Below are 26,976 nucleotides of genomic sequence, written 5' to 3'. Positions count from 1 at the left end.
CTGCCTCAACAAACACAATCAGTGGTGCAAGAAAAATAGCTTACCAGCTTGTAGTCCTTAGTAGCGAGCTTGGTGAACCACTGGTTGAATTCCAGGACTGCAATTATGGCCACCAAGTCTCTAAAAAAAGAGAACGCATGCAGCACATCAAAGGTCACTATTGCAAACATACACACCTTTCTGAGCTCAAATTTTAGCGGCTTGGACAGATTTTTGAACCTGTTCTCTAAATGGCTGAAGTCCTGTAAGTTAAGCTCTCTTGTGTCTTGCGTCAAATAGATGGTGTCCACATCCTTGAAAAAATATGTAAAAAAAATACGATATATGTAATTATATATATATACATATATTTTTTTTTAATTTCCAATCATCTATGAATTCAGATTCCATAGTTATCAAGTGGTTTCCTTGATGATAGATGTGAGAACCACAGCAAATACATTTAAATTACTTTCAACATCATATTAGTTATCAATATTATGAACTAAAATTTTAAAAATACTGACCCACTGAACTTCTTCTCTGTATGGTAGTGACAGCCAATCACAAACACACCTATACATCTGGGAAAAGCCACCTGGCGCACAAGAGCATGAAAACAGCACACAAAGAGACCATTTAATAAACAACGACAAAGCGGAAGACATAACTGTTTTTGCAGTCATTTTCATCAGTAAAACATATTTAATGTGACATCACCCACCACATGGTCCTGGGTCAGCAGGTTTGTTGTTCTCCCACAACATTTGCAGCGAGGTAAGTCTTTCTGCAGGATCCATTGTGAGCTTTTTCATCACTTTACTGGCATAAGAAAGAATTAAGGTGTGGTTCAATAAGGCCTGTATGGACTCACTTTCTTCAATAATCAATGTATACAGAGTCTAAACTATTGGTACCCAGTACATATGAGTGACTTCTGTATGCTGAATATTGAACAGTGAGGAATTTTGAAAGGAAATTTAAGGAATACATTTGTGCAAGAAGATGCTATCCTAATATTACACAACTTAAATTTCCATTGTCTCCAAAATGGTACGATTAAAATGTTTCATTTACTATGTATACAATGTATTCACCAATTTTGGTTTAAGATTAGGTAAGATTATAACTTTATTTCCTTGGTTTCAGTAGCAAAACAGTAGCAGGCACAGACAGAGAAGACATTGTAGACCTAGGTAAAAAAAAAAACGAGATTGTGGTATTACAGTTTTTTTCTGTCACCACATGTTTGTAAAAACCTACTCACGGGTAATCACTCGCGCTTTGCCAAACCAAGTGTGATAGGAACCCATAAGCTTTGCAATTAAATCTGGTCTATCTGTGTGATAAACCCTAAACATTGACCTGTCATCCCATAAATCAATAGGGACAAGAAAGTTAATGGATGATATGTGTAATTTACATTTTATGTCTCCACAAGGGGAGATAAATTTAGGTTACTCTGATGTGGCTTTACTCAAGTGCAAGTCATTTGTGCATGGGGGTTGTCTGCCATGGAAGGATTCAGACTTCAGAGGTCTTTAATAATGCCACAAATAGTCACGCCCCACTATCAAATATAAGTTAATGTTTGCACTATGTGAACTTGCAATACAGAGAGAGCATGAAGTCGGTCAATTTCCATTACAAAGTAGCAATTGCTCTTTTCACAAGGCCATAGAAAACAATTCATTTGACAAACTCCTCATACTCAAACGATTAATTAAAGGTGCAAAGGAATTATATTGATGGAACACAACTCACTATGTATGATTTTGAAAAAGAAAATGCAATGAGTATGTTTTTTTCCCCCCAAATAATTTGTGAAATTTGTCACAGTGATTAACCTCACCTGGGTGGAAGACCTGGACATATTTTGAGGAGACAGTTGCCGATCTGAGCAACAACGTCATTGACCTCATCAGTGGAAAGTAACTTCAATGAGAAGGCACCTCGCTCATACTCTATAAAAAGCTGCAAAGAAAATATGAATGTTTTTTTTTAAAAGACAGCGAATAGAAAAGAATTTATTGTTGTACACATACAGTAAATTCTATGTCGATTTAAACTGAGTATTCCTTTCTATTGGGATCAACTGTGTCCATAAATCAAACAGTTAAAATAAAAATATAGATTTAATGACTTTTTCCAACATGGGTTAACCACCCCAGTATTGCAGTTTAATTATACAAATCATCCTGGACACCTGCCACCTCAAATGCAAATATTAGCATAATCCTGAGACATTAGTATCAAACGCGGAATATCATAGTAGGGGGAGTGACAACGTGAGTGATTCAAAAGGTTGAGCAGCATTAATTTAATAAAGTAGCAGATTATATTGTTATAAAGAAGATCAACCTGACAGCTCAACTGAAGCCAAATTGTCAAGCTCTCTATTTGTGGAAAGAGGATTTTGGTGCTTCAGTGCTATGAATAATATTATATTACTGATACAAGGTTCTCTCATGTAAACCTGTACCTTTAGTGTAAACATTGACCACTTCAGCACACATTCCAGTGACAAGCCTTCCCTGTATGGCCCTTGTGGTTGTAGCAGTGGTAATTCCAAGCAAATGTGTCAGCAGGTTTTATGTAAGCAGTGGGATGGTTTGTTGACAGAGTAAATGACTACACAATTTGATTTATCTCATGTGTACTTGTACTTGAGATGATCCGTTCTGTACCTGTGTTGGCTTGTTACATGCAATGCCCTGGATCTCCAGAAAGTTAAAGCAGTGTTCCACCTAAAAAAAATACACACATACAGACACACAAGAAAAAGATAGAAGGGTGAGATACAACAGAAGAAAGTAAGTAATGCATTCAAAGGTTGTGTGACAATTGACACTTTGGACTTCCGTGATTGTAATTGTTCCTAATGACAAGCCTTGACAGTGAATGACGGTCTAAAAATGTATATAAAAGTCTTATACATAATTAATAGGTTCAAACAGTCCTTTCTTTCTTTTCTTACTCACTATTTTAGCTGTGAAATAAAATGTATTTGGTAAATTAAAAAAAAAAACATGTTACGTGCCATATACAACAGAAGTATCACATTCAAAATAGTTCAAAAATTACAAAACAACAAAAATGAACAGCTCATCTCTTGTCTGCTCCTGCTTACCATGAATGGACAAAGCAAAAATGAGCTCCCAAGTGATGGTGGGAGAATCTGTGTGCTAATAAAAATGCCTGAGACTGTTTAGATTACTGTAAGTAGGCAACGTTCCCGCACTTGCATCTTCCACACACACACTGCCTGAAGGCAGGCCAGGAAGCGGGAGCAGATAATTCAGGTGGGAGTTGACTCTCTGAGTATTGGCTCACAGATGAGAGAGGAGAGACAATATGCAGACTGTTTGCTGTCTGACTCTGCATGTGTGTGTGTTTTTGCAAGGTATGTGCTTCTCATCGGTGTTTTGTCTACAGCAGAGGTCAGGAACATTCTTGACAGAAAGAGCCTTAAGCAATTCATATTTTCTAATATTCATTAAAAGCCATATGCTAAGATTTTATAAGTTACAATACATCAAAGTGTGCATTTTTATGTCATTTCTCCACTTATAAAGTAATTTAAAAAAAGATAATAGGCAATAAACGCAATATTTGAGGGATTAATGTATGATCAAATATAATTCCAGGCACAGGAGAAGCCAGCAGATAAATAGATGCTTTGTACATTACGCACACAAAAATACTATCAGCTTATTGTGAAAACATTTACAATAGGCATGTTTCAACAGTGTATGTGAACAGTTTACTATCTAAGCTATTTAGGGAATGTTCACATATATGGTAAATATTGTTGTCAAGGTATCAAAACTGATTTTCAGCCAATGTTACAGGGACATGCTGACAAAAAAAAACTAAGGGGAGAAAAAAAACATCCCACTGAGAGGTGACAGAATGCATTAGTGTTTGCAGGGCTCACTCATTTGTCTAATGACCACATGTCACTTATGTACCCAAACAGATCTGTAGAATCAATTATGATGAACAGTGGTTCATGTTTAGATAGATAAGGCAAACATTAAAATAATATTATGTAATTATTTATATATAAATACAATAGTTTGAAATATATATAAGACAAAAGACAAAGATAAAATGCCTTAAATATGGATGGAATAATGTGTGTGCCTGTTTGGGAGGTCACATGGTTGAAGAATCTGAGATGTACACAAAGAGAAGACCCATTGAGAGTGTAAGAGAGCCAAATGAGGTATTCATGGACATGGGAATACTATGGAAAGTGAATGGAAGGTTTCGGTTTAACAACATTTTAAGGTCTTGCACACAAACTAATGAGCAGGACACTGTTAATCCTGATCTTTTGTTGTTAAGAGGAAAATTATATGCACATTTTAAAAAATGGCCATTTGACAATGGTGGTAAAAATTAATTTTCATTGGAGTCCACTAATATTGATTTCCCATTTCCAAATAAATCAATGCACCAAGAAATATAGTAGCCCTAAGCTCATTTTAAATCATTATGCCAATGCTTAACATCTGAATCATAAGTCTACCTTCGACACAGAAGCAGATATTTGATGGGTTTTGAATGCAACATGAGCACATTTGTAGAAAAATACCCACACGTTTGCATAAAACGAAGTTGATTGCGCTTTCATCAGAGCTAAATATTGCAGCAGAAGGTAGGTAAATCTACACAATGGAAACTGGAATGAATCATGAACTCCAGCTGCAGTCAGACACCCTTCTTTAGTGGATAATACTGTTCAGAAATGATCCTTGCTGATCTTTGGCACACTAGTCAGTGGAAAGAGAAATGAGAGAGAGAAGTACTCTGGATTGAGGAAATAGTGGAGAGGATGAACATCTGAATGAAAGGCTGAAAAGAGTAAAGGTATTGCCTCGGATGTGGATTCCACTCTTTTAAGCGTTTCTGATTGAGTTGCTCAGAAAGCAAATTTGTCGCTCAAATCAACATTTTTCACGGAAAGAACAGAGAAAAGAACAGTTGCACTAAAAGGGGAAAAATGTGGAAGTCTATGGACCACCTACACTGAACAGCATTTTTAGTGCTATCTATAAATCAGTCCCTAAAGCTTTGTGTTGATATAAATGAACATATAACAGGACTATATGAGGTTATTCAGTTAAGTATTCCCTTTAGTCATAATCAAAGTAGCAAATGAGCAATAAACAAATAAAAATACAAATATTTTTGGGATAACAGAAGCTTTCATTTGTGTGTGACTGGATTCTTGGTGTGATGATTGTGTATGACAAGTGGAATTTTAGATTTCCAATTTGGATAATCACCAACTAAATTTAATTTTGAGGATGTTTTCTGAATGATATCCCCTGCCATTGGATTGAACATCTTTGAAATCAAGTTAAAATGAGGAAAACGTAGGATTCAAGCATGCATGAATAAGTATTGCTGCTACAAAAAACAAATCGCAATGTCATTTTTTTGTCCTTGTCCTCTGATAAACTACGTTGAGCAGATGCATTCTTATGGTGGAAAAGTACTATTTGGTACGGCTTACTGAAAACAAACCCAAAACAACAACAACAACAACAGCTATTCTACACTCGTGTCATTATGGTTGGCAAAGGCATGTAGAAAAGAAACATTAGCAGATTCACACAAAAAAGAGGTGAATCAAATTCCTTCGGTACATTTCCATCCATATTCTTTTTTAAGATTTAATTGCAAAAACAACTTTGCTCTCTTACCTTGGTGGGAATACGTGCAGTCAGGAGGTATATTCGGTGGGACGCAAGAGCCTTAGAGAAAGAGAATAGAGGGGGAACATTATGAATCTGTTTTTGTAAATATATGTTCTTTAGCAGTAAACACACGGAGCAGACACACTGAAAAGGAAGTGACACATAAGACATATGACACACTTCTGTTGACTCATCAGGACAAAAATGCATGTGACAGGAAAAAAGTGAAGAAAACACATAAAAACCTGATATCCTTTAAGCTTATTTAAATAATGGTTGAGCTCATTCACATTTTATTGATTTTGGTTCAGACTACACAGGACACATGAGAATGAGCAGATATAAATGAAACATACACTTAAGATTCCTGAAAAGTCATTGTATGCTACTGACATGTTGTCAGAGCATGGCAGGGACTAGTTATAAGGAAGACTTGAAAAAAGGGAATTATGTTGTGTTGTTGTTCTAGAATTTTGTATACTGTAACAATTGGTGACAATCTGATCTAAAACAATATCGGCATCCATGAAATAAATGATCTTTGAAATACTGTATTCCAAATACTGTATTTGTAGAACAATCAGACAAACCACATATATCTTAAATGTTCAAAGCCAAACTGAGTTTCAATGATTTTATCTCCTTCAAAATATTTCATTTTCAAAACAAAAGGATAGTCCAAGATGACCTTTAAATAAATTACATTGTCGTAAAGAGCGAGCTCACGTGCCCAGAAGCAATTTTGTTCTCGACAAATCCAGTGTTTAGAAGTTTAACCTTACCCCCTCCCCTCTAATTAAAGATTCAGAGTGTCTTGGACAGCCTCGAAGATTAAACAGGCCAACATAATTTTCATTACAGCTCTTTAGCATCTTTTACATTACACTTATATACATAAAGAGAATACAAAAGAAGACAAGAAAGCAGATTTACGCATGTCAGGGACTGGGCAGACATCTTATCAGGGCATACAGTAAGGCTGTGCAATATCATTCTGCTGCAAAACTTTTTGTGTTGTTAAATATTTTGAAATATCAGAGTACAATGACATCAGACGTTACGAAAATGTTTCTATATACGTACACAGGACTACACTCATTTTGAAAGCATGAGTAATAACAATGATGTCAACTTTATTATTAAGTTATTTGGCATGGATACACCCAAACATTTCAGCCAAGCACTTAATAGGAAGTGTACAGTGGACTTGCAATCATAATGTGCACACGTGATGCGTGACGAATGTTTAGCTTTAAAAAAAAGCGGTAAAATATGTGGACAGCTTCAATCGTAGTAAGTCCTGTTACCTCCATTTATCCAATTAAGTATATGCCTTGTTTCATTGGCCTGCCTAATTGAGCGAACATAATAGTAGGTCGTCATGTTATATGATCACATAAAATGTAATAGAGCATTTATAACCGCTGTAGTCATAGGCAAACTTTATAACTATTTTCATGATTTTTACATTTATATATATTCACATCTACCATGGAAGAGTTAACCAAGACAAAGATGATAAAAAGTAGTCCTATTATAATGTTTTCACAATAATACTAGCGATATCCGGAAGATCAAATATCCAAGTAAAATGCTGGTGTTACAAATGTGAGAAATCTGAAGTACACTTTTACATTACATTGACTTCTTTGACTTAAATGGGACTTCACTGGTAGTAGGAGTATAGTATCAATTTTCACTCATTCCCACATGAAAAACTGTATAGAGACTGGTGAACTGGCTCGGTCGGTCATAATGCAAAATAATATATGCTTAGCTCTACCCTCTTGAGACCCGAATGAACATGTCTAAAAAGAGGAAAATCTTCATCTCAGATGATGAAGAAAAACATAAAAGCAAGTTTCCCTTCAGCGCAGACTCCTCCTCCCATCCTAATCCATGATGCATGACTGCTTCTCGGCACATTCCCAGCACAGAGCTTAGTCCATCTGCCTTCAAGTGGACAACAGCATAACACGCACAACCATTCCAACAACTCCCTGATTTGTCTTGAGAGAGGGTTTTGAGGCCTCCTCTAGAGAAGATGATTCCACACTGGTCACTAAACCGCCTTCAGCCCCACACAAGAAAGCAGATTTGTATTTGCAGTATTGGATTATGTCTGGAAAACCAGCACATCCACCATTTCACTGATTTTATTTATTATTAACAATGTGAGCCAGTGGTTATGTATGTCACTCTTTGAGTCTTTGCTCCAAAACATCCTATCCAACCTATCCAATTGTCAATCGTTGTTTTTGTTATGTTTTTTTTTTTTTAAATGGCACACGTGCTACTACTTTAAAAATCATGACAATTCACTTTACAAACACTACGTAGCAAGCACATTGAGTGAATAATCAGAGGCATATTTTCATTAACTTTTACTTCGAAAGAATAGATATTGCTGCCAATCTATTCCCGTTTTTTGCACGCTGAACTGGGAGACTTGATGGGTTGGACATTGAGGGAGCAGAAAATACACTTGGTCCATATTTTTTTCAAAAAAGACGGATCAACACTTGATCAGAGAATATTGAACAAAGTGTAATGAAAAAAAGGAAATTGTATTTGCTGCATCGGTTGTGCGTTTTAGGAGTTAGCTTCCTAGTTGAATAGTGAAAATATGAATATGAATGAAAAATCTGGAATCCCACTAAAGAAACAATAACATATAACAGACTCTCTGTGTCTGCGCTCCATTGACAGCACCAATATGCCTTCATTATCTCAAACTGTCCACACTTCAGGATGCACACAATAGGTTTCTATAGTAACAATTCAGTGAGGGTTGGACACAAATTTGTGAACACAAACTGTATTTCAATTGACACCGAGTCACGCATGAAACTACGGTGCCAAGTCTTCCCCATGAATCTCAATGTGTTTCCACCTCCATGAACATCACATTATAATGTCCTGTCGTAGTGCTGATATTGGTGCAGGAACTACAGAGGCAAGTTCCTTTTTTCTTAACTTCCCGAGCTCACCCCAAGCTCAACATCCACCAGAAGTTGTATTGGCTATTCTGCTTGTTCGGACATCCATATTCTGAAAGCAGTACACAACCTGTTCTCTTTTGCTGCCCGATACGCTGTCACAGTTTGATGTGAATTCAGATAAACTCGGGTGGATGGCAGAAGAGTTTGTAGTATCTTTACGTCATCACATTTAATCATAGCACAATTATTTCTGTAAAAAATGTATTTCAGCCCAGCACTGAAAAAATGCATTTAGTTCCATTTAGACCATCGAAACTTCAGCACTTCACTGATTGTACACATCGGCCCAAATAACTATTCATGATTATTCCACTTTTTATAAAGTGAAATAAAAACTATTGTCTGGCCTTGAATGATGCCGTACTAAATGAGAATAGTTTTTCACATCCCCTGCATAATACCATTACTTCCAAAAATCCAGGTGGGCTATCCAACCTTGAAAATCAATGTTTCACAACACCGGATGATAATAGAACAGATAAAGGAACACCAATTTAGAAAAGAATTAGCCTGTAGGGAGTATTGTTAAAACGCTGTGTGTGTTTTGGTTCCAATGATAAGGAACTATCACAATCATTCATCTGCATACCAACCAGATGCTGTATGGGGGTTGGTCTGTGTGTGAAATAGTTCTGCCTGCTAAGTTTTTTAAGTAAAATAATAAAAGAAAAGTGATGGTCAAGATAAACTGCAAGAAAGCAATCTAGTATTTATTTATAGCACTAACCCCCCCAATAAATGCAGAGGAGTACATTTCAGTTTGCTCACACAATGCTTTTTAAGGAGACAGTTGGGAAATGTGTCAAAGGAAGAATGACAAGCCCTCATGAGTAAAAAAGAAAGGAAAGGAGGGAGGGAATTTCTTTTTGATGTGGGCAGCACAACATGGGTTTCCCTCTGGGGTAGGCAGATAACATCAGCAACCACCAATAACACACATTAGTATAGCTATCTCTGTAAAACACTAAACGAAGACTAAACTGAACAACCAAAGTTCAATGACTAATCTCAATCCTTCAGAAAAATAACAACCCCTAAATAAGGGCCGTACATTCAAAGCGAATTACATAATTCTTCGGTAGTTTAAATAACGTCAACCTGTTGTTTAATTCCTTGTGGGATCCAGGAAATGTGGCATTGTTGTAACGGTCTTTGCTGAAATGGAAAACCAATTGGCTAAAAAACAAATCATCAAAATTACTTTAGAGCACCTTTATCAGAACTCATTTTCTCTGACAATTAGTCTCTGAAAGTTCAGTTCAGTATAGTAAATTCCAATCTATTTTACAGCGATGGTAGACTGGCAATGCGAATAGTGCAATGTTATAGGCACATGTTAGTAAACAACTTCTCAATGGGAATTCCAAGCGACCCAGGAAATTGTTCTTTACAAGAGTAAGTAAACTTAAGACACCAACTTTTCATCTGTTCAAAAAATCAAGCATCTTTTATTTCAAGTGAACTTTGTAGGTTCATACCAGGCACACACACAATTTAGTAAACAAATTGCTTACGTGTGTGGCAACCGTCACAGAGCACCAAAGTCATTATGGTCAATCAATGCTGACTGTGGCTATGACCTAAAAACCTAATTCAATTGCAGCAATTGATATACTCTAAACCAACCATGAGATTTTTTTATGTATACCCTTGTCGACCACATGTCCATATAGTAGCTTCTGTTTGTAAAGAAAGAAGCGGACAGGTATCATTGTTGTGGGGGCCAGCATCTTAGTTTCTTGGTTCATTCCCAAGCAATACGATTGTTTTTATCAGAACAATTGTCGTTGGGTATTGAATAAAGGTTAACATGTGTTGTGTGATAAATTGTTACAACACAAAGACTGCAAATATAAACCTCTATAAAATCTCTTTGCGACCAAGCAGTCAGAGAGGTGTGAATTATACAGATCAAGAAAGTGAAGTTGACTCATTCAAAACTATTGGAAAATTATTTTTACTTGACTAGACCTTCTGAAGCTCCTTGAAAGAACATCAAGATTGTGCTAAGCGGGCCACCAATCGGAAGCTCAGAAATTTTACTCGTATCGCAAATTCCTCGTATGTCGGGGCACTCGTATGTCAAAGTATTACCGGTATATATAGATATATATATATTGTAACATGATGTGATTTTGTTGTACATTTAGACCATTCTCCCACTGTTTGTCAATTCTAATTTAACGAATTTGTGACACAGTTGGACACAATGTGACACAAAGTCAACTTAAGAAAACATAATACATACCATCAATCGTCTATGTTCAAATTCACAGATCTTTATGCCTCCCTTTTCTCCCATTTTCCAGAATAAGTTTATCTATAGCAACAACTGGCCATTGTTTGTTTGTTCAGTGCAGTCAAACAGTGTCGTCACCAAGTTGCTCTCCTCCTCTCTGCCACAAACAGTCCACTGAAAATTCCCACAGAAATTCCTATGTCTTTGCTTTGTTCCGCTTTTGTTTCATGCTCTCCCACACAATACGAGGAGGATTTCATGATACATAGTTTTCTATTACTGACTATTAAGACTTCATTGACCATGTTTCTTTATTATCCTTAAGACGCACTGCCTCTTCAGTTAATATGTTCAGTACATGAATCACAAATGTCTTCCTCCCCCCGACAAAAATCCATTGCCTGCCACAGCTCCAAACATCGCAAACCTGCCAGATCATTTATTGCAGGCAGGAAATTTGAAAGTGAAGCTCATCGTTTCTCTCCATGTGTCCCTATTTGATCAATGTGGTTTGTAACAGTGAGACAATAACTTATTAAACACAGGTTTTATGTCTAGGGAGGGGTTGATTGAATATTTTCATTAAAAAAAAAAAGAGTTGCACGCACAAATTCACACTTTTAAATAATACATAAAGAAATATTTTTGCTTTTATAAGATAGTTTTTATGTTATTCTTATTTTAACTTGGTAACACTAAACAAGTGGTTCTTAACCTTGTTGAATATGGGAAACCAGGTGTTTGCAAAAATCAAACATACATATTTCCTAAATTAAAATGGGTACATGTTATTTCATGAATGCACATAAACCACACATTATAATCATGTTGGTAAAACAATAATCAAATGTACTTACTACAAGTTAAACACTAGTAAGTACTGCATTTGTTTCCCATGTTAATATGCTGACAGTCAACAAGCAACGATATAAGCTGATCTTTTCCCATTTGTAGTTTCATTAAAGGCATTTGCGCAAAATAAACTAGTGCTTGTTTCACATTACAGACCTAAGGTAGATGGTAAAGAAAGTAAATGTGCTTGGCTGATCGTCCAGCCTGAGTCACAACCATGTAAATAGGATTTGTTCTAAAAGAAACCATTAATAAATCCATCAAGAATTTAGTGATTTAAAAGTATTTAATTGTAGTATATCACTCCAGTTAGCCCGCCAGAGAAATCCTTACTTACAAGATAGCTGCCGTTTTGTCAGGCCCGTTGACTTTCTATTCTGCGTTTCCTACGATATAATTATGATAGCATAAAGTTTGAGTCCCTCTGTGGTATGTTAAGTTTTTTATTACATCCTTTTTTTTAAGATTAGAAAACAATAACAATTTATTCCCACATTAAAGACTATTTTGGGTGTGAATGTAATACTGGGAATACCGTTCAAAGAAAAAGAACATTAGTATATTTCGTAAACACAGACAAGAAAGCAGACAGTTATATTTTGTGTATGCGGGAAAACAGCAGGGGTTGACTCACCAACACTCGGTTCTCTGTCTTGTCTCCTTTGATCTCCAGCTTGACTTTTTTTCTCAGCGAGAGCTTCACCTTCCTCCCAATCGCATCCCTCACACCCTCTACACACAAGAGAACACAGATTTGGAGTAATGACTAACATATATTTGAACAGGAAAAAAATGTTGGCAGTTATATTATCACTCTACAAAATGCAAACCTCAGCCAGAACTCCTGCAATAATGTGGATGCTTTTGTGGATATAACAAGCTTCTGTTTGGATTATTTTAGTCTCAATGTGTCTGATCTTCTAGACATATGCCCACTTATCACCGCCTCATTAAATTTGATGGTGTTTCCTCAAGGTTTTCATGTAAATTTTTACTACACAGCAGTTTACTGTTTTTTTCCCCTCATAACATTATCTTGGTGAAAGAGTGGTTAACGCGTCGGCCTCACAGTGGGAGACCTGGGTTCAAATCCAGGTCGGTCCACCTGTGTGTAGTTTGGATGTTCTCCCCGGGCCTGTGTGGGTTTTCTCCAGGTAGTCCGGTTTCCTCCCACATACCAAAGGCATGCATGATAGGCCTATTGGACACTCTACATTGCCTCTAGATATGAGAGTGAGTGTGAATGTGAATGGTTGTTTGTCTCCTTGTGCCCTGGGATTGGCTGGCCACCAATCCAAGGTGTCCCCCACCTCTGGCCCGAAGTCAGCTGGGATAGGCTCCAGCACCGTCCCCTACCCTAGTGAGGATTACTTGGTTAAGAAAATGAGACAGTATCTCTCACTAGACAACATTTCTCAGGGATAAATGGGGTTCACTGGGATATTTAAGGGGAAAACATTATTAAAATGTTGACATTTGAAGGTGTAACATTTCCCTAGAGTTGGATTGTGTTCTACCTCACAGTTTCCATAGTATGTTACTACTAGATGTGTTCCTCTATCTGGAATTGCAACAAAATTAGATGGGTTATGGATATGACGTTCTTCTGTAGGAATCCAAAATTAATTGCAACATCAAGTTACATTCAGAAGTTGTATAGATGAGTAAAGATGGGAAGGAAACAAACATATGGTCCCCTTTAGATAGATCGTTCACAACAAGGCGAAGCTCCAAAGTTGGCATGCTGTCCTAGAGAGCAGAATTGGGTCAGCTGCCTCTCAACGCTCTTCACACTCCCACTCAACCATTCTAAAGGAAAATCTACTTGAGCACATCTGTCGCAGTATATGTATCCTTGCCTACAGGCTTTTTTGGATCAAAAGGAAACAAACAATTAAGGAGCATGCTTAAAACTGTTCATGTAGCTGAGAGGAGCCCAATTTTTTTGTGTGGTATTTATGTCTCTCTATGCAACATGAGACCTTGAATATTTTAATGAGCTGGAGCATAACCAAACTGTTTTCTTTCATTTTCATTTCTGAATAATTTCCTCTGCAACCACAGTGCTAATTTTACCAGCAAGCTACCCAGTAGATTAAGTTACACTGTGTGCACTAATGCCACTGATTGGCAAATGAACCTCAAGCTTAAATTGACTGTTGTTTAAATAGTGCTGGCACATACAAATTGGTGTACTTTACTCCAATCATCACATTCATTTGCATATCCTTTTCATTTCCTTTGTATTGATTTCAATCAGTAAAGACTGATGTGTTTAGTGGCAAAATGTATAAATGACAACATAGGAGTTAACCATGACATAGTACATTATAGCATTCCAGATTAGGGCACAAACTACAATGAAAAGGCAGGGTTATGATTGGGGTAGAGTGCCAAATTTCTTTTTGTGACCATTTGGTTTTACTATAGCTCTTGAAGTCCCTTAAAATTGAGTCATCCATGAATGATGAGTTTACACAAACAATGAGACTCCTCTGCACAACTTTCAATGGCAGCTTGGGCATTTAACTTAGTGACTGCATATTGAAGCATTTAACGAATATCTTATCTGTAACGCCATCTATGAAGCACGGTGAACTTTTTTCAACTGCGCAGTCTGGTTTTAAATAAACCAAGTAGTTATGGAAAGTTTTAGTAATTCCAATTACTACAAAAAAAAAACTAAAGTCGTGCAATATACACACGAATCTGCACCAATCCTCTCGTTCAAAGTCAGCTCTTATCGGCTCCAGCTGACAGCTTTGGGAAGTTCAGCTAGAATCATTGCAGACCAACATTTTCTCATTCAAATTAATTGATGTTTGGTATGATTTACCACTTTTTGTTTTCGCTCCATCACGAAACAATAAACACTAGCAACAAAATCCATAAGAATAATCCACCTGCATTCACCCTCTTCTTTAGTTGAATACAAGAATGTAAACGGGAAGAGTAAGGAATTGACGGACTGCCATATATAGCTATACACAAGTCAAATTTCCTATGATTGGCTTTAAATAACCCAATGTTAGCGTTGGAAAGTCAAACTAAATTATTTCAGAACTCAGCTCTAACTAGTGTGATGGGTTTACTATGATTTTTGACTTTTTGTTTTTATAGGAAAAAATAAATAAAAATAAACTAAAGAATAATAATATCCATAACCGTAACCCGTCTATCTAACCCGTCAAGAAAGTTAACAGGAGGTGTAATGAATTAATTTACTGATAACTATACATTCCATTTTAATAGGAAGATTTATTAGTGGAAGAGGTCCAATGGGTGTTTGTGTAAACATGCTAAAAATTCTATACCCTACAATGCTATGCATATTATTGCCTTGAGATCTTCATGCATCCTGCAGTTCGCAATTTTAGATGGGAATGCAAAGTTAAACAATAAGTAGTTTAAGTTGTACAGAGATGGTGATGGAAATTCTGCATGATGCTGAATCACTGGCACCAGTGAGTATTCCAAACAATGGCCATCATCCACACACAACACCTCACATGACATGTGATCATGACAGAGTCCTCAATGTGCTCAATTACAAAGTGAGGCACACTGAGAGCAGTTTACATTATTCCCTCATCCAGCTTCATAGAATGCATACAACGCACAAAATGACTTAATATTGCCAAATAAGTCATTTTGAATAAAGTACTGTTTCCCTCAAACCACGTATCTCATTAAAGGCAAAAAGTTTTTGTCCATAGATGCAAAGGAAAGTGCTTGTGCTTGCTCAAGATTGCACAGAGGTGTCAAATACTGACTGCTTGGTCAAACAAAGACAGTTAAACACACAGCAGCACGACCAGAGGGAAGGGGCTGAATGTCCAGTAAAACAGTATAAACAGGCCAGATGGGAATAGCAGCTTCACAGGACGAGTCTCACGGGTTTCAAAAGTGCTAGGCAGACAGTCTTGATAAACTGACAACACTTATTTCATGCTGAGTGACAATGACTAGTCACTGTAGTGCTACATTTGCAATGACAAAACACAGCTTGGAAACATATATATACATACACAAATTATACTCTCATCATCCCATAATTACATGGAAATGTTGTTTGATTGGGTGTGCCCGACGGCTGAGTGGCTAGCACGTCGGTCTCGCAGTGGGGGACCTGGGTTCAAATGCAGCTCGGTCCACTTGTGTGGAGTTTGCATGTTCTCCCCGGGCCTGCGTGGGTTTTCTCCAGGTACTCCGGTTTCCTCCCACATTGCAAAGATATGCATGGTAGACTGGTTGATTGGACACTCTAAATTGCTTCTAGTTATGAGTGTGAGCATGAATGGTTGTTTGTCCCCTTGTGCCCTGCGATTGGCTGGCCGACAATTCAGGGTGTCCCCTGCCTCTGGCCCGAAGTCAGCTCGGATGAGCTCCAGCACCCCCCGTGACCCTAATGAGAATAAAGTGGTTAAGAAAATGAGATGATGTTGTTTAATTCTGTGGTTAGGTTGGAGCGATCATTATGTTATCGATGGTTGCCAGTTAAATGAATAGGGCTTGTACAAACATAACGGCATAGCAGATATTTACTGCCTGCCTACTAGAAGCCACATCAAGTGTGGTGCTTAGCCAAGTATGGCCCACAGACCTTCATTTTAACACCAGCTCCTTTGATAAGGAACTACAGCATAAAGTCTATTTTTAAATTTGTCAAATGTAAATTAAAGGCAAGTGGTGAGCTATAAGATATGTTTTGCAGAATCTACTCAGACTGAAAGGAAATAGGAGCTATCTGATCACAGTTCCATGTTGATTTAGGGGCGTGTCATGAGTAAGCAGTCCTTTAATATTGGCTTCTCCTCAAGTAAAGGAAATTCATTGTGCGTTTGAAAACAAGATTAGATTTGCAGACTCAGCAAAATTACAGGATCACAATAGAGAAGACATTCAACTTGGGATCTATCAATTTGTATAAGGTACAGGAACTATATCAAGAAGGTTTTTTATGTGCTTTGTGAAATAATTGGGAGTTACTGCCCGTATAAATATAATTTAATGAGGCAAAATAAAAAATGAGCATTAAGTCATTCACAATTCTTCTATTGAGCCAAACTGGCAATGGAGTCTTACCGTCTTCTACCTTTCTAATTGGTTGAGCAATCACTCTTTTAACTGTTTGATATTTTGGCACTTCCTTTTGCACACATTCATGACATCCACGGCGTTTCCACAGAAATTACTTGTATGTGCACAAAAAAACACCTGTATATAACTGTTTCAACTTGTTTGTTTCTTTTGGCAGATTTTGATCTCCATAGACACCCTACATGTAATCAATTTAGATCTCAGGTTCTTATTTTGTTCTGAAAAGTACCCTTCCATCAAAAAAAAGCTTGAAAACAAACCTGCACTTTTTGAGCATGTAAAAAAAAAGTGCAAATAAGCAAACAATTTAGTTGATTGGCATAGATTGTGCTGTCCATTTGCAGTCAAAATCAATGGTGTGTCAATGATTCTAAATTTGACAAGCAAAAGGATCCTAAACAGTACTTTTACAGAGTTAAAGCAGCAGTGCTTCACATCTGACACAATCGCACTATTGTCTGCCACCATCTGACACAATGAGGGGCTGTACAGTGTTGCAGGGAACAACACACACCACCATACCACGTTCGCGTCGACGAGTGTATAGTACACATGCTCACATACACGCGTGGGTCTGACAAGAGGCTTGAACACATGGCCATGACTAAGAAACGATCTTTACTCACCCATTAGCTCTTTGGGCACCTCAGACGCGTCTTCACTCATATTGCGCACACTTAAGTATCCAAACTATACACGACGCTGAGATTTTCCCGTTGAAGTCGAAGCAAAAGAAGTGTCAGGTGGTGCCACACTGCCGCCTGCCTGGCCGGTGTTCCTCCGGGCGATTACATGCTCATCTCCGCCCGGAGTGTCGGGACAATGGGTCGGTGTGAATCAGCGGGGAGCATCGTGTTGTGAGGAAAGACACCTTAGAATGACGTGAGCCGGAGGATCACCGAGATCCGATGGAGGAGCGCTTCTTCCAAGGGATACAACGGGAGAACATCCTCCCTCGCCGTGACCCTACCGTAAAGCTGTCGGTGGTTGTTCCGGGGCAGCCAATGGTGGAGAGCAGGCTGTCTGAGCCCCTCCCAGGCTCGTGATGCGACAGACTGGGGCCGATAGTGGCGTGGCAAAAGGGGGCGGTGGTTGTGCTGGTGTCACTCGGATAATAACGAGCGTTGGAATCGTTTTACAACACGGAGAACCTGATGAAGTGATTTAGCAGAAGCAGCTTTCCCCTTTTTGTCAAATGATTTTTTTTAAATTAAAAGGAATGTAGTTTAGCAAAACTCATGGTTTCCAAAGCATCTTACCAAAAGAAAAAAACAACAACAAAATTTCTTTATGGACAACTTTAAAAGGTAGAGAAAGGAGAGAGAGACATCCTGTGGTTATTGGGTGAATTGCAGGTTGCTCCGCTTTCAATGGGGTGTGACGTCACGTACACGCAATGTATTTCTGACCTCAGTCATTATTTCCACTTTTATAGCCTCCAGACTACCAGTAGTTCAAATTTGTCCGCTGTACGGGACATTTGTGAACCTAAATATCTCATACCCAGTGCATCCAACCGCATTAACTACTTTTGTGCTCTATAGGACATGTCCAGAGCTTTCAAATTATACCAAATTTCTTCTACATTATTCCAATTACTTCAGATAGATTTCACACAATAGTTGATGCATTGAACTTAAAACTGTTTTTTTATAAAAAGCAAACTAATATTGAATACAGGTATAAATATACATTAGAGATAAATGTCGTAGTACCAGGTTAGTACCACTAACATTAATAAAAGTATAATTCCTTCTCTTATCCGCCACAAATGCACATTACATATAGTTACTAGGTTGATTTTTCCTGACAAAAAATCATATTCCCAGTGATTTTCATCATTATGGTAATAAAAAGAGTTATTTATTTGATTAAACATTAAACTCAAGGTATTCAAACTATTATTAATCCAGCAATATGCAGTTCCTAAAATTGAGAAGGAGTTTAGTCATTGTGAAGTTTTTAAATTTCTTTATTGTACTGTATTACTCGGCCAACATACGTAAAAGAATAAATAATACAAAAATAACGTGACCTTATAATGACCCGCCCTCCACATACATGGACATCATATTTCAGATCATGCAGGCCCCAATATTATCATTTAGTATACTGCATGGCCCACAATGTGATGTCTCTAGTTTTGTATGCTTGACATTCTTTTGTAATTGTCAAACAGTCACTTGCCAAATAAAAGGTTAAAAATTAAAAATCTTCAATTAAATGAGAATAAATGTGTTAAGGTACAGTTAGATGTTTGGCCTTGGATCTCTATGAGTCTCGTGTGAAGGTTATTTGCAGCTTCGCTGAGTTGAGAAGCTCTCAGCATGTCTGGCAGTTTCTCCAGCTGCACTCTTGTGGTCTGATGGAGCCACTTCCTGATTAAATCTAGCCAATAGTGTCGGTTCTCCTGTTGAAATGAATTTAAGTGCTTTGTCCCCGTTGAAATTTTTATATTTCTGTTGGAAAAAAAAATGGTTGTAAATTGTTGTGATGTTTTAACCATAAAGACCTGATATGAGTATACGATGTACTTTGGTGTGGACTCACCTCTTAACAAATCTCTTTAATTTCACTTCTCTCCTTGTCTGCATACTAAAGAAGTTTGACAGAAAGGTCCTCAAAAGCTCCCCTGGAGAGGAAAGTTAAAGCATGAATAAAAATAAGAATCCGGGTTCATTTGTGATATCTGCACCAAACATGTCTTTTTTTTTAGTTCGGTTTATTTTGTCGACGTATCCAAAAATGCAAAAGGTAAAAAAAAAAAAAAAAGATATATATTTTTCTTTTAGTCACAGATATGATTTCACATATCCACAATTCAATCATGTACACACAAGTTATTTTGATGTGAGATTAAGCGAAAACCAAGTTGTCAGTCAAATTTTATCAAGATTTTTATCTTTGCTGAGCAGTCATTTGTGGGCAAAATATAGTAGAAGTGTGTGATGCAAAATTGGCATGGTTTGTCCTTGACAAAGAAACTATTTTTCTAATGTTTCAAGGAATATGTATGTAGTTGATTTGCCTTTTTTAGTTTATCAACGAGCTGTGTGAAAAGCATTATCTTAAAGTTGAACTACTGTAGTGTTAATATTAAGGTCTGGGTCAAATTTATGAACTTGTCAAAGCACATAACACACCATTAAATGATATTGGCTGCATATACAGTGTAAATATTACCTCCATTTGCAAGCTCCTCACAGAGGCCACACGTTGTATCCTGGGTTGCGGTGCCATTAAGAAGCACACGCTGCTCATCAACACATTTTGTGTGTTTAGCACACACCTCTGTTGCAGAGTAGGAGGTAGAAAAGAAGCCACTTTGACACTTTTGACACATTGTGTCATTTTTGGATGTACCTAAAAAACATATATATATACAAACATAAAATTAGTACATTGACAAGAAAACTGATTTCATCCTTAAGTGCTTGTAGGTCAATTTTAGTGCACATTTCCAATTGGAGTCTTCAGTTAACTTTAATGAGTTCATTTGGTAATATGATGATAAAGATGGAGTAATCAGAGATACCCCGCAATAGTGGGGAGAGCATGGAAATATCATAAAACGACGACATGAGCAAATATTCAAACCCAGAACCTCTGCAGTATAATTAAATAATTTTTAATAACAGACACAAGCATGCAAACAAAATAAAAAAACAAATATATAATAAATTAATACATCATTAATCAAAATAAACTACTCATCTATATTTTAAAACAGCTCTGACACTTAAAAAAATATAATATAACAAAAATAAACTTATATATGTACTTTAAAATATAAAAAAGCATCTCTAGTTTGCCAAAATCGTAGACATGAATAAAAAGTTTACCTCTGTTAAGTACGCCATGTCCGGGTTTGCACTCCGAATGTCTGTTGCAGGAGTCGCCAATCATGTAATAACCCTCCTTGCATCGACAAACTCTGTTACTGTGCGGGTTGCACTCGGTCTCCACCACCTTATTACCCGTGCAGTGGTTGTTGCAGTACAAACATTTGGGCAGATAGTTCCACAGGTCGGTAAAGTGCTCGTCTCTGCACGGGACGCACTGCGTTTGCTTGGTGAATGTGCAATGAGCTGACATCCGCGTGCCCGGGGGACATCTCTCGCATGTCAGGGTCACCCCCGTGGACGGATCTTGGTGCTCGTACATTAGAGGGGACCGTGCCGCTAATTCCTGGCAGTGAAGGCCGCTTAGCAGAAGCAGCAGGACTGATACTGGTGAAATCTGATAAAACAGATCATGCAAACATAAGTCATTATTCATTGCGGTTCATGTAGACTACTTACCATGCTGAGGTTGAGTATCTCAAGAATGAACAAGGCCTCCCTCACTCACTTATATAGTTGTTGCGTGAAGCGTGTCAAAATATTACTCTATCTAAAGGTCACACAACTTCTCTTTGCTCGTATGATACTAAAATTAGGAAGTGTTTTAATGCCGAAGTATGCATTTTTGAACAATAGGGTTATTCGCCAGGAAAGGATTGGATTGGATAACTTTATTCATCCCGTATTCGGAGAATTTCATTGTGACAGTAGCAAGAAAAGGCATTATAAGTTAGACAGTACAGTCGCAAAGGCCGCAGAACAACAAAGCAAAAGCAGAAAGTACAAAGCAAATCAAAGTAAATGGGATCATTAAGAATCACCAAATCAAATCATTAAGGCAGAAAAAGCAGCAAAAAGACAAAAACGAGCAAGATTGGACAGAGATACCGCCACCAGCTGCCACTTGAAATGCCCCATTTTGGTTGCGGTACCGAAAATGGATACGGACTCAAGTCAGTGGAGCTGAAGACAACAGTAGCAGAGTAGAGCCCCTCGACTACGTTGCTGGTAAGCGCCGACAGCTCTTCCATCTTATCCCATGATGGAATGATTGGTAAGAAGCGTTGCCTCGTCTCCCGGTACTTTTTTTCCAGCCCCGAATCTCCGGAGACACCAAGGTGTTGCTCCTTCTGCTGCGTATTGTAACAGCTAGTGCCAGTTATTTTGTGGTTGCTATACCGGTATTTATATTTGCAAGTAATTGGTCCCACAGTTGATTTCTTTACACCAAGCATTTTACCTATTTGAGATTCAGTCTTCCTAGTTTGTTGCAGATCTACTGTTTATGTGAGCCTATTCAAAAAATGTTGCCATTGTTAGTTCAAATTTTTTTTACCATTAAATTGGTTTAAAAAAAAAAAGGTTCAGAGGTTCGGACAATGTGCTGTCATTCTCCCGATTCACTTTAATCAATCGATGTGCATATTGTGCCTCACATTCTGGCTTTGTGTATTAGAAAGGGCTCTATTGCTAATAATATTTACAATGATTCATTAATATGAGGGGTTTTTTTAGCTACTGTTTGTTCATGCATTATTGCGAATAGGCATATTCAGACCACTCACATGAGACTACATTGGAAAATCATTTTTCCTCGTGACGTTATGGTTTCCGATTCGCATGTTAGTAAGAAACACTAAATAATGACTCAGCCCGATGATTCATCTGTGCGTAGTGTGACTATGCTGGTAAACCAATGTACTTTATGTCATAATTTCCCCAAAATAAACGTCATAATCACCATTTATATCTGTACACACTTATTGGTGTTTGCATTCCCTATTGGCTGTTTAAGAAACTTCATAGTACAGCGATCTTATCTTTTATGAAGCAGAGCATTTTTACAAATCATTTGAAATAAGTGTAACAAAAGCCATTCAATATATACAATAAAGTACACAATATTATAAATGATGAAAAAAAAACAAATACAAAACATATATTCTTTCAAGAAATTGCAGCATTTTAAGTCCAATATTTCTTACTAAAAATCTAAGAAAACAAGCCTTTACGTAAACTGAAAAGTTTAAAATCATTTTTTTTAAATAGAACACAAATGTACATTCATAAAGCTGACAATTACAAAATAAAATTCAATTATACGTTTCACTTGCCAGCAGTCGCAGACAATAGCAACAAACAAAAGATATACAGTAAATAGCTCATTCCTGGATTTCATTTCAAAACAAAATCCTTCCTCTTAAATATGGAGAAAAAAAGAAAAATCAACAAACCAAATCTATTTACCCACTTTCCATAAAACAGTATTATTTACATTATAAATATATTCTATGTTACTTTTCACACATTCAAACTATTCCCAATGAAATATTTTCCCAAAATTATATAATGGTGTGCTGAGAAAAATAAAAAAAATAATAAAACAAAAGACTGAAAGTAGGCAAATGTACTTGTCTTAATTATTCACTCTTAAATTGGTTTTGTATCATTATATTAATACAAGAAATATTATAGACACCTCCTTATAATCATACATTAAGCTTTATCGTGGATCATGTGACCTACTATGCAAATATACACCTGCATCTGATGATAGTAATCTGGCAAAAAATGGAAAATTTGATGTTCATAACATAACAAATACAGCATTGGATTCCATACATTGTTTAGGAACACCTAATGTTTTGCCTGTTATAAATCCTCTCTGTGTATGTCTGCTAATTTTATCAGTGTTATTCCCCCATAATGTTTACTATGAATCAAAGCTGGGGATGGGCATATAACAAGATGAGTAAATTAATTTATTAACAAAAATATTTGAATTGAAGTAAATGAAGCAGATTAGAAAATCCCTGGTGCATTTTTGGCAAACAAAGCTTTTGATTCACTGCTAACTATATGGTGTTTGAAGAAGTTTTACTTGTTTTTTAACTAGGTCTACAATGTCTTGTGTGTCTTTTGTCTGTCTTTCTACTGTAACCAAGCCATTTCCCGAATACAGGATGAAATAAAGTTCTAACCTAACCTAAGGTAAGCGATAGGTAATGAAATTCTGATCTTTTCATATTGACACACTAACTTTCACTCTCAATGACAATTTACATCTACTGTACATTCTCGTGCTTGTCCTCATTAGGGTCGTGAATGAGGTGGAACAGACGTGCTGACCAATCTCTCAATGAAATATAATATAGGACTTTGTTATCTTTTTTGAATATTTCATTATAGTTAAAGTAAAATGCCCATCCCTAACTGAAATCGTGCTTTCATTCATTGAAGGGTTTAAGAGTTTTAAAACAAAGATCAGTCTGCAGCATGCTAACAAACATCTTTTCGTACGTCTTGCGTGTGGAGGTTGAACCGATGATACGGCTGATCTTCTTCAGACCTTTAAGAAGGTAACGAGGTGCCCCTTTCTTGCGCAGCACCCTCAAACTGTGAGAAAGACCTTTGATTAAATCCAAATCGAAGTTAGCCATCTTCCATAAGTGGAGAAGGTTCAGGATGTTCTGCTGTGGCAGACAAGTTGCAACTAGCGCCAAGACATCTTCCCGGTGAACTTTTACCCCCGGCAAGTTGTTGGCAACCTCCAGGAGGTCGAGGAAAGTTACATTTTTCAGCGTGTTGCATCGGGAGATTTTTTTCTCACAGTGGTTCACACCTGAATATTGAAAACAAAAACCAATAAAAATAAAAAAATGGAAGCATTTGTCCAATGTGTCTATAAGTCTACGTCTCAGTCACAGGTTCTAATAATCTAATAATAGTCTTTCCAAGTCTAGGTTCTTTTTTTGTGTGTGCCTGACTTGACATAAAAACAAATACTGCACAACGCGCTTTTCAGTCAGAACCAGTTTCACGCCCCCAAAAAAACTAAACCCTAAGAGTCGCAAGATCGAAGTTCCCAACTCACTTCCTCCTAAAAAAACGCTTGTACTACAGACGGAAGAAGCCAGCTCTGCTTTTCTGACCTCACTTTGACTACAATTTCTTATTTATTGATTATTTATTCGTCTATTTGTCCACTATGTGATGAAAGTTCTTGTATAATGACAGTAAAAGCATTTAGTTTAATTCAAAAATATGAAATAATGGACTGCCAACAACAGCATTCAAGTCATCATTCTGCAAGGGTGAACTTTTTTTGTAAAATAGACATTGTTATGGTTGAACATAGTGCTGACTCATAGAAAATTGTGAAACATGTAAGTCTGTTATTTCGAGGTCTAGGGCTTATATGAACTGAATTCTAACTGAAATAAAAAAAAATAATAGTGTAGCATGTCTTGTTAATTTTGCACAAATTACAAGTCTTACAAACCGAAAAAAATAGAATACCTTTTATGATGCCATATAGCTTGTCCTGGTCCTTATTTTTCTGCCTCCACATTCGTAAGAGCTGTATGACTTGCTGCTGTGGAGAACAAGCCTTCTTCAGCTTCTCCACGCTTTTGCCATCTACCCTCCGACCTGGAAGACTCTCCAATAGTCGCTCCAGGGGAACAGAGGACAGTTGCAGAGAACCCAGCGACTGGAAAACTGCCTCCTCACATAGGAGCGCATCTGGAACAAGGGAGGGAATCATTTTTGTCAGTGGCCTAGAAATCGAGAACATTATTTTGTGAATTTTTGCATCGTCATGATATCGAGTTTTTCCTTGAGAAGAATATGTTACATTTATCCTCATCATGTTGGTTTTTTTGATACTTTTCCAGCATTCCATAAAGAACTAAAAATGTGTGGGACTTTTCCCCAATGCAGGACCATTATATTTCACAAAGACAAAGGCAATCTACATTCTATGAATATAATGTAATAAATGATTGTATTTATGTATTCATTTAGGATTTTTTTTTATTGAAAACTCTGTTACTGAAGAAAATAATGTTGAAACACAAAAAAAAGTGTTTGTGCTTTTTGTTACATTAACTGCACCCACTCACAGTAGACGAGTACAAATTGCATACTCGTGTAATTTATTTTTTTCTGGGAAAATGGAAACTACCGACTTGGAAACAATAAGAGCATGCTTTGATATAGACTCGAAAAAGGACAGAATGTGTTGATAACTGATAACATGCAAGTCTAAATCTCAATCTGGTCAGTGAACAAGACTAACAAAAATCCCCAAACCTGCGAAAGGGAAACGATTCAATTCTGTTTGTAGCAAATTACGTCAGTGAGACCTCATATGAGCTGTATAGTACTTCCCTAAATGTCTCACCTGTGTGACACAAATTGTGCTGAAGGGCACAATCGACAGCCATCATTTGGTCCTGGCAGATGCTGTCCGAATTGGACGTTCCCCACTTTAGGGTCTTTAGACCCAAATCTGTGCAATTTCTGTGGGGTCGGCATGTTTCTATGGAGGAGCGGCTGCTGGAGAAATGACCAGGAGGACATCGCTTACATATGGTGTCACTCACTGGTGTACCTGTAAACAGCAAGACACCAAACAGTCATCTAGAGCAGTGTTACAAATTACATGTAGTCATACATCATAATAATCCAAGACGACAATGGAACTATTACGAGGCAAAAATTGAAATATAAATTCACACATTGTACTTTGTAGCGTGGCACCATCAATTTCGTCATACGCAGCTGTATATGATGACAATAGGCTTTTGATGATTCACTGATGATGATAAAGCCTATGTCTTAATATCTGAAATTTTGTCGATGTTAAGTCTGTGTGAGCAGAAAGGGCTATTTTCATAATGTTAGGTGGTTGAAGTAATATTGGGAAGAAAAAAAGTTGTAATGTAATGAGATATATGTCAATTTGCTGTTTTTACCTTACTTTTTTTCGTTTCAGGGGCCTCAACTTTGGCAACGTCTCTGCAAACACATTACTTTTTGTGTAATATTGGGAGAAAAAGTCAAAAATTAAAGTTTATAAAACATTGCATTAATTATTTTAACATCAGTCGATCCGAATGATGTTTGGGGTCGGCGAACATCAACTTTGATGACCTTAGCTCGGTGTGAAAAAATAGACTTGGGAATCATTTGCTGGGGATAATTTAATTCCTGTTAATAAAACTTTGATAAGAACGACTTTATGAATGTTAATATAGGTCACATAGTTTCAAATTAGAAGATTTTCAGCTTGTGGTGTGCCTCAACATTTTTTCAATGCAACAAGTGTGCTGCAGCTCAAAAAAAGAAGTTGGCAAACACTAATCTAGAGGAATAAAAAGGAATATACTCCAAACAAATGATTTATACTGTTGTGACAGATTAACAGGCCTTTGCCGGGGGACAATGTCTAATTAATCATTGAAAGGTTT

General features: G+C 37.1%; 3 protein-coding genes across 5 annotated transcripts in view; all 3 read right to left on the bottom strand.

The window, feature by feature from the left end:
- Positions 1-18,018, bottom strand: part of LOC144199177 (F-actin-uncapping protein LRRC16A-like) — a 43,630-nt gene extending 25,612 nt beyond the window's left edge. Inside the window, exons 1-9 of one of the 2 annotated variants that reach the window (XM_077720636.1) lie at positions 17,507-18,018; positions 12,415-12,512; positions 5,694-5,744; positions 2,667-2,726; positions 1,832-1,953; positions 704-801; positions 507-577; positions 220-293; positions 45-120 (exon numbers count right to left, since the gene is read on the bottom strand). In XM_077720636.1, the coding sequence (XP_077576762.1) occupies positions 45-120; positions 220-293; positions 507-577; positions 704-801; positions 1,832-1,953; positions 2,667-2,726; positions 5,694-5,744; positions 12,415-12,512; positions 17,507-17,546 (690 nt within the window). In that variant the 5' untranslated portion in view covers positions 17,547-18,018. The remainder of the gene's footprint in view (positions 1-44; positions 121-219; positions 294-506; positions 578-703; positions 802-1,831; positions 1,954-2,666; positions 2,727-5,693; positions 5,745-12,414; positions 12,513-17,506) is intronic. The other variant, XM_077720637.1, reaches the window with a different exon arrangement.
- An 859-nt stretch (positions 18,019-18,877) lies between these two features.
- Positions 18,878-21,927, bottom strand: LOC144199897 (uncharacterized). Its single transcript, XM_077721790.1, has 5 exons — positions 21,182-21,927; positions 20,723-21,119; positions 20,064-20,243; positions 19,431-19,512; positions 18,878-19,339 (listed from the first exon to the last, which is right to left on the bottom strand). Exons 1-5 carry the CDS (start codon positions 21,182-21,184, stop codon positions 19,096-19,098), a joined length of 906 nt encoding a protein of 301 aa, XP_077577916.1. The 5' UTR covers positions 21,185-21,927; the 3' UTR covers positions 18,878-19,095.
- Positions 21,928-23,419: 1,492 nt separating this feature from the next.
- The window catches only part of LOC144199896 (tumor necrosis factor receptor superfamily member 11B-like), a 33,470-nt gene continuing 29,913 nt past the window's right edge, over positions 23,420-26,976 (bottom strand). For both annotated transcript variants that reach the window (XM_077721789.1, XM_077721787.1), the window contains exons 4-6: positions 25,908-26,117; positions 25,022-25,246; positions 23,420-24,344 (exon numbers count right to left, since the gene is read on the bottom strand). In XM_077721789.1, the coding sequence (XP_077577915.1) occupies positions 23,950-24,344; positions 25,022-25,246; positions 25,908-26,117 (830 nt within the window). In that variant the 3' untranslated portion in view covers positions 23,420-23,949. The remainder of the gene's footprint in view (positions 24,345-25,021; positions 25,247-25,907; positions 26,118-26,976) is intronic.

This window comes from Stigmatopora nigra, chromosome 7, assembly GCF_051989575.1.
Source record: "Stigmatopora nigra isolate UIUO_SnigA chromosome 7, RoL_Snig_1.1, whole genome shotgun sequence".
Lineage (NCBI taxonomy): Eukaryota > Metazoa > Chordata > Actinopteri > Syngnathiformes > Syngnathidae > Stigmatopora > Stigmatopora nigra.
Note: the sequence above shows the minus strand (reverse complement) of the source record. Positions and strands in the feature narration are given on the sequence as shown.

Coding starts and splice junctions, on each gene's coding strand:
- LOC144199897 (XM_077721790.1), bottom strand. Junction 20,244..20,722: donor ACATGGCGTACTTAACAGAG/GTAAACTTTTTA, acceptor TATGTTTTTTAG/GTACATCCAAAAATGACACA. Junction 19,513..20,063: donor TGAGGAGCTTGCAAATGGAG/GTAATATTTACA, acceptor TTTCCTCTCCAG/GGGAGCTTTTGAGGACCTTT.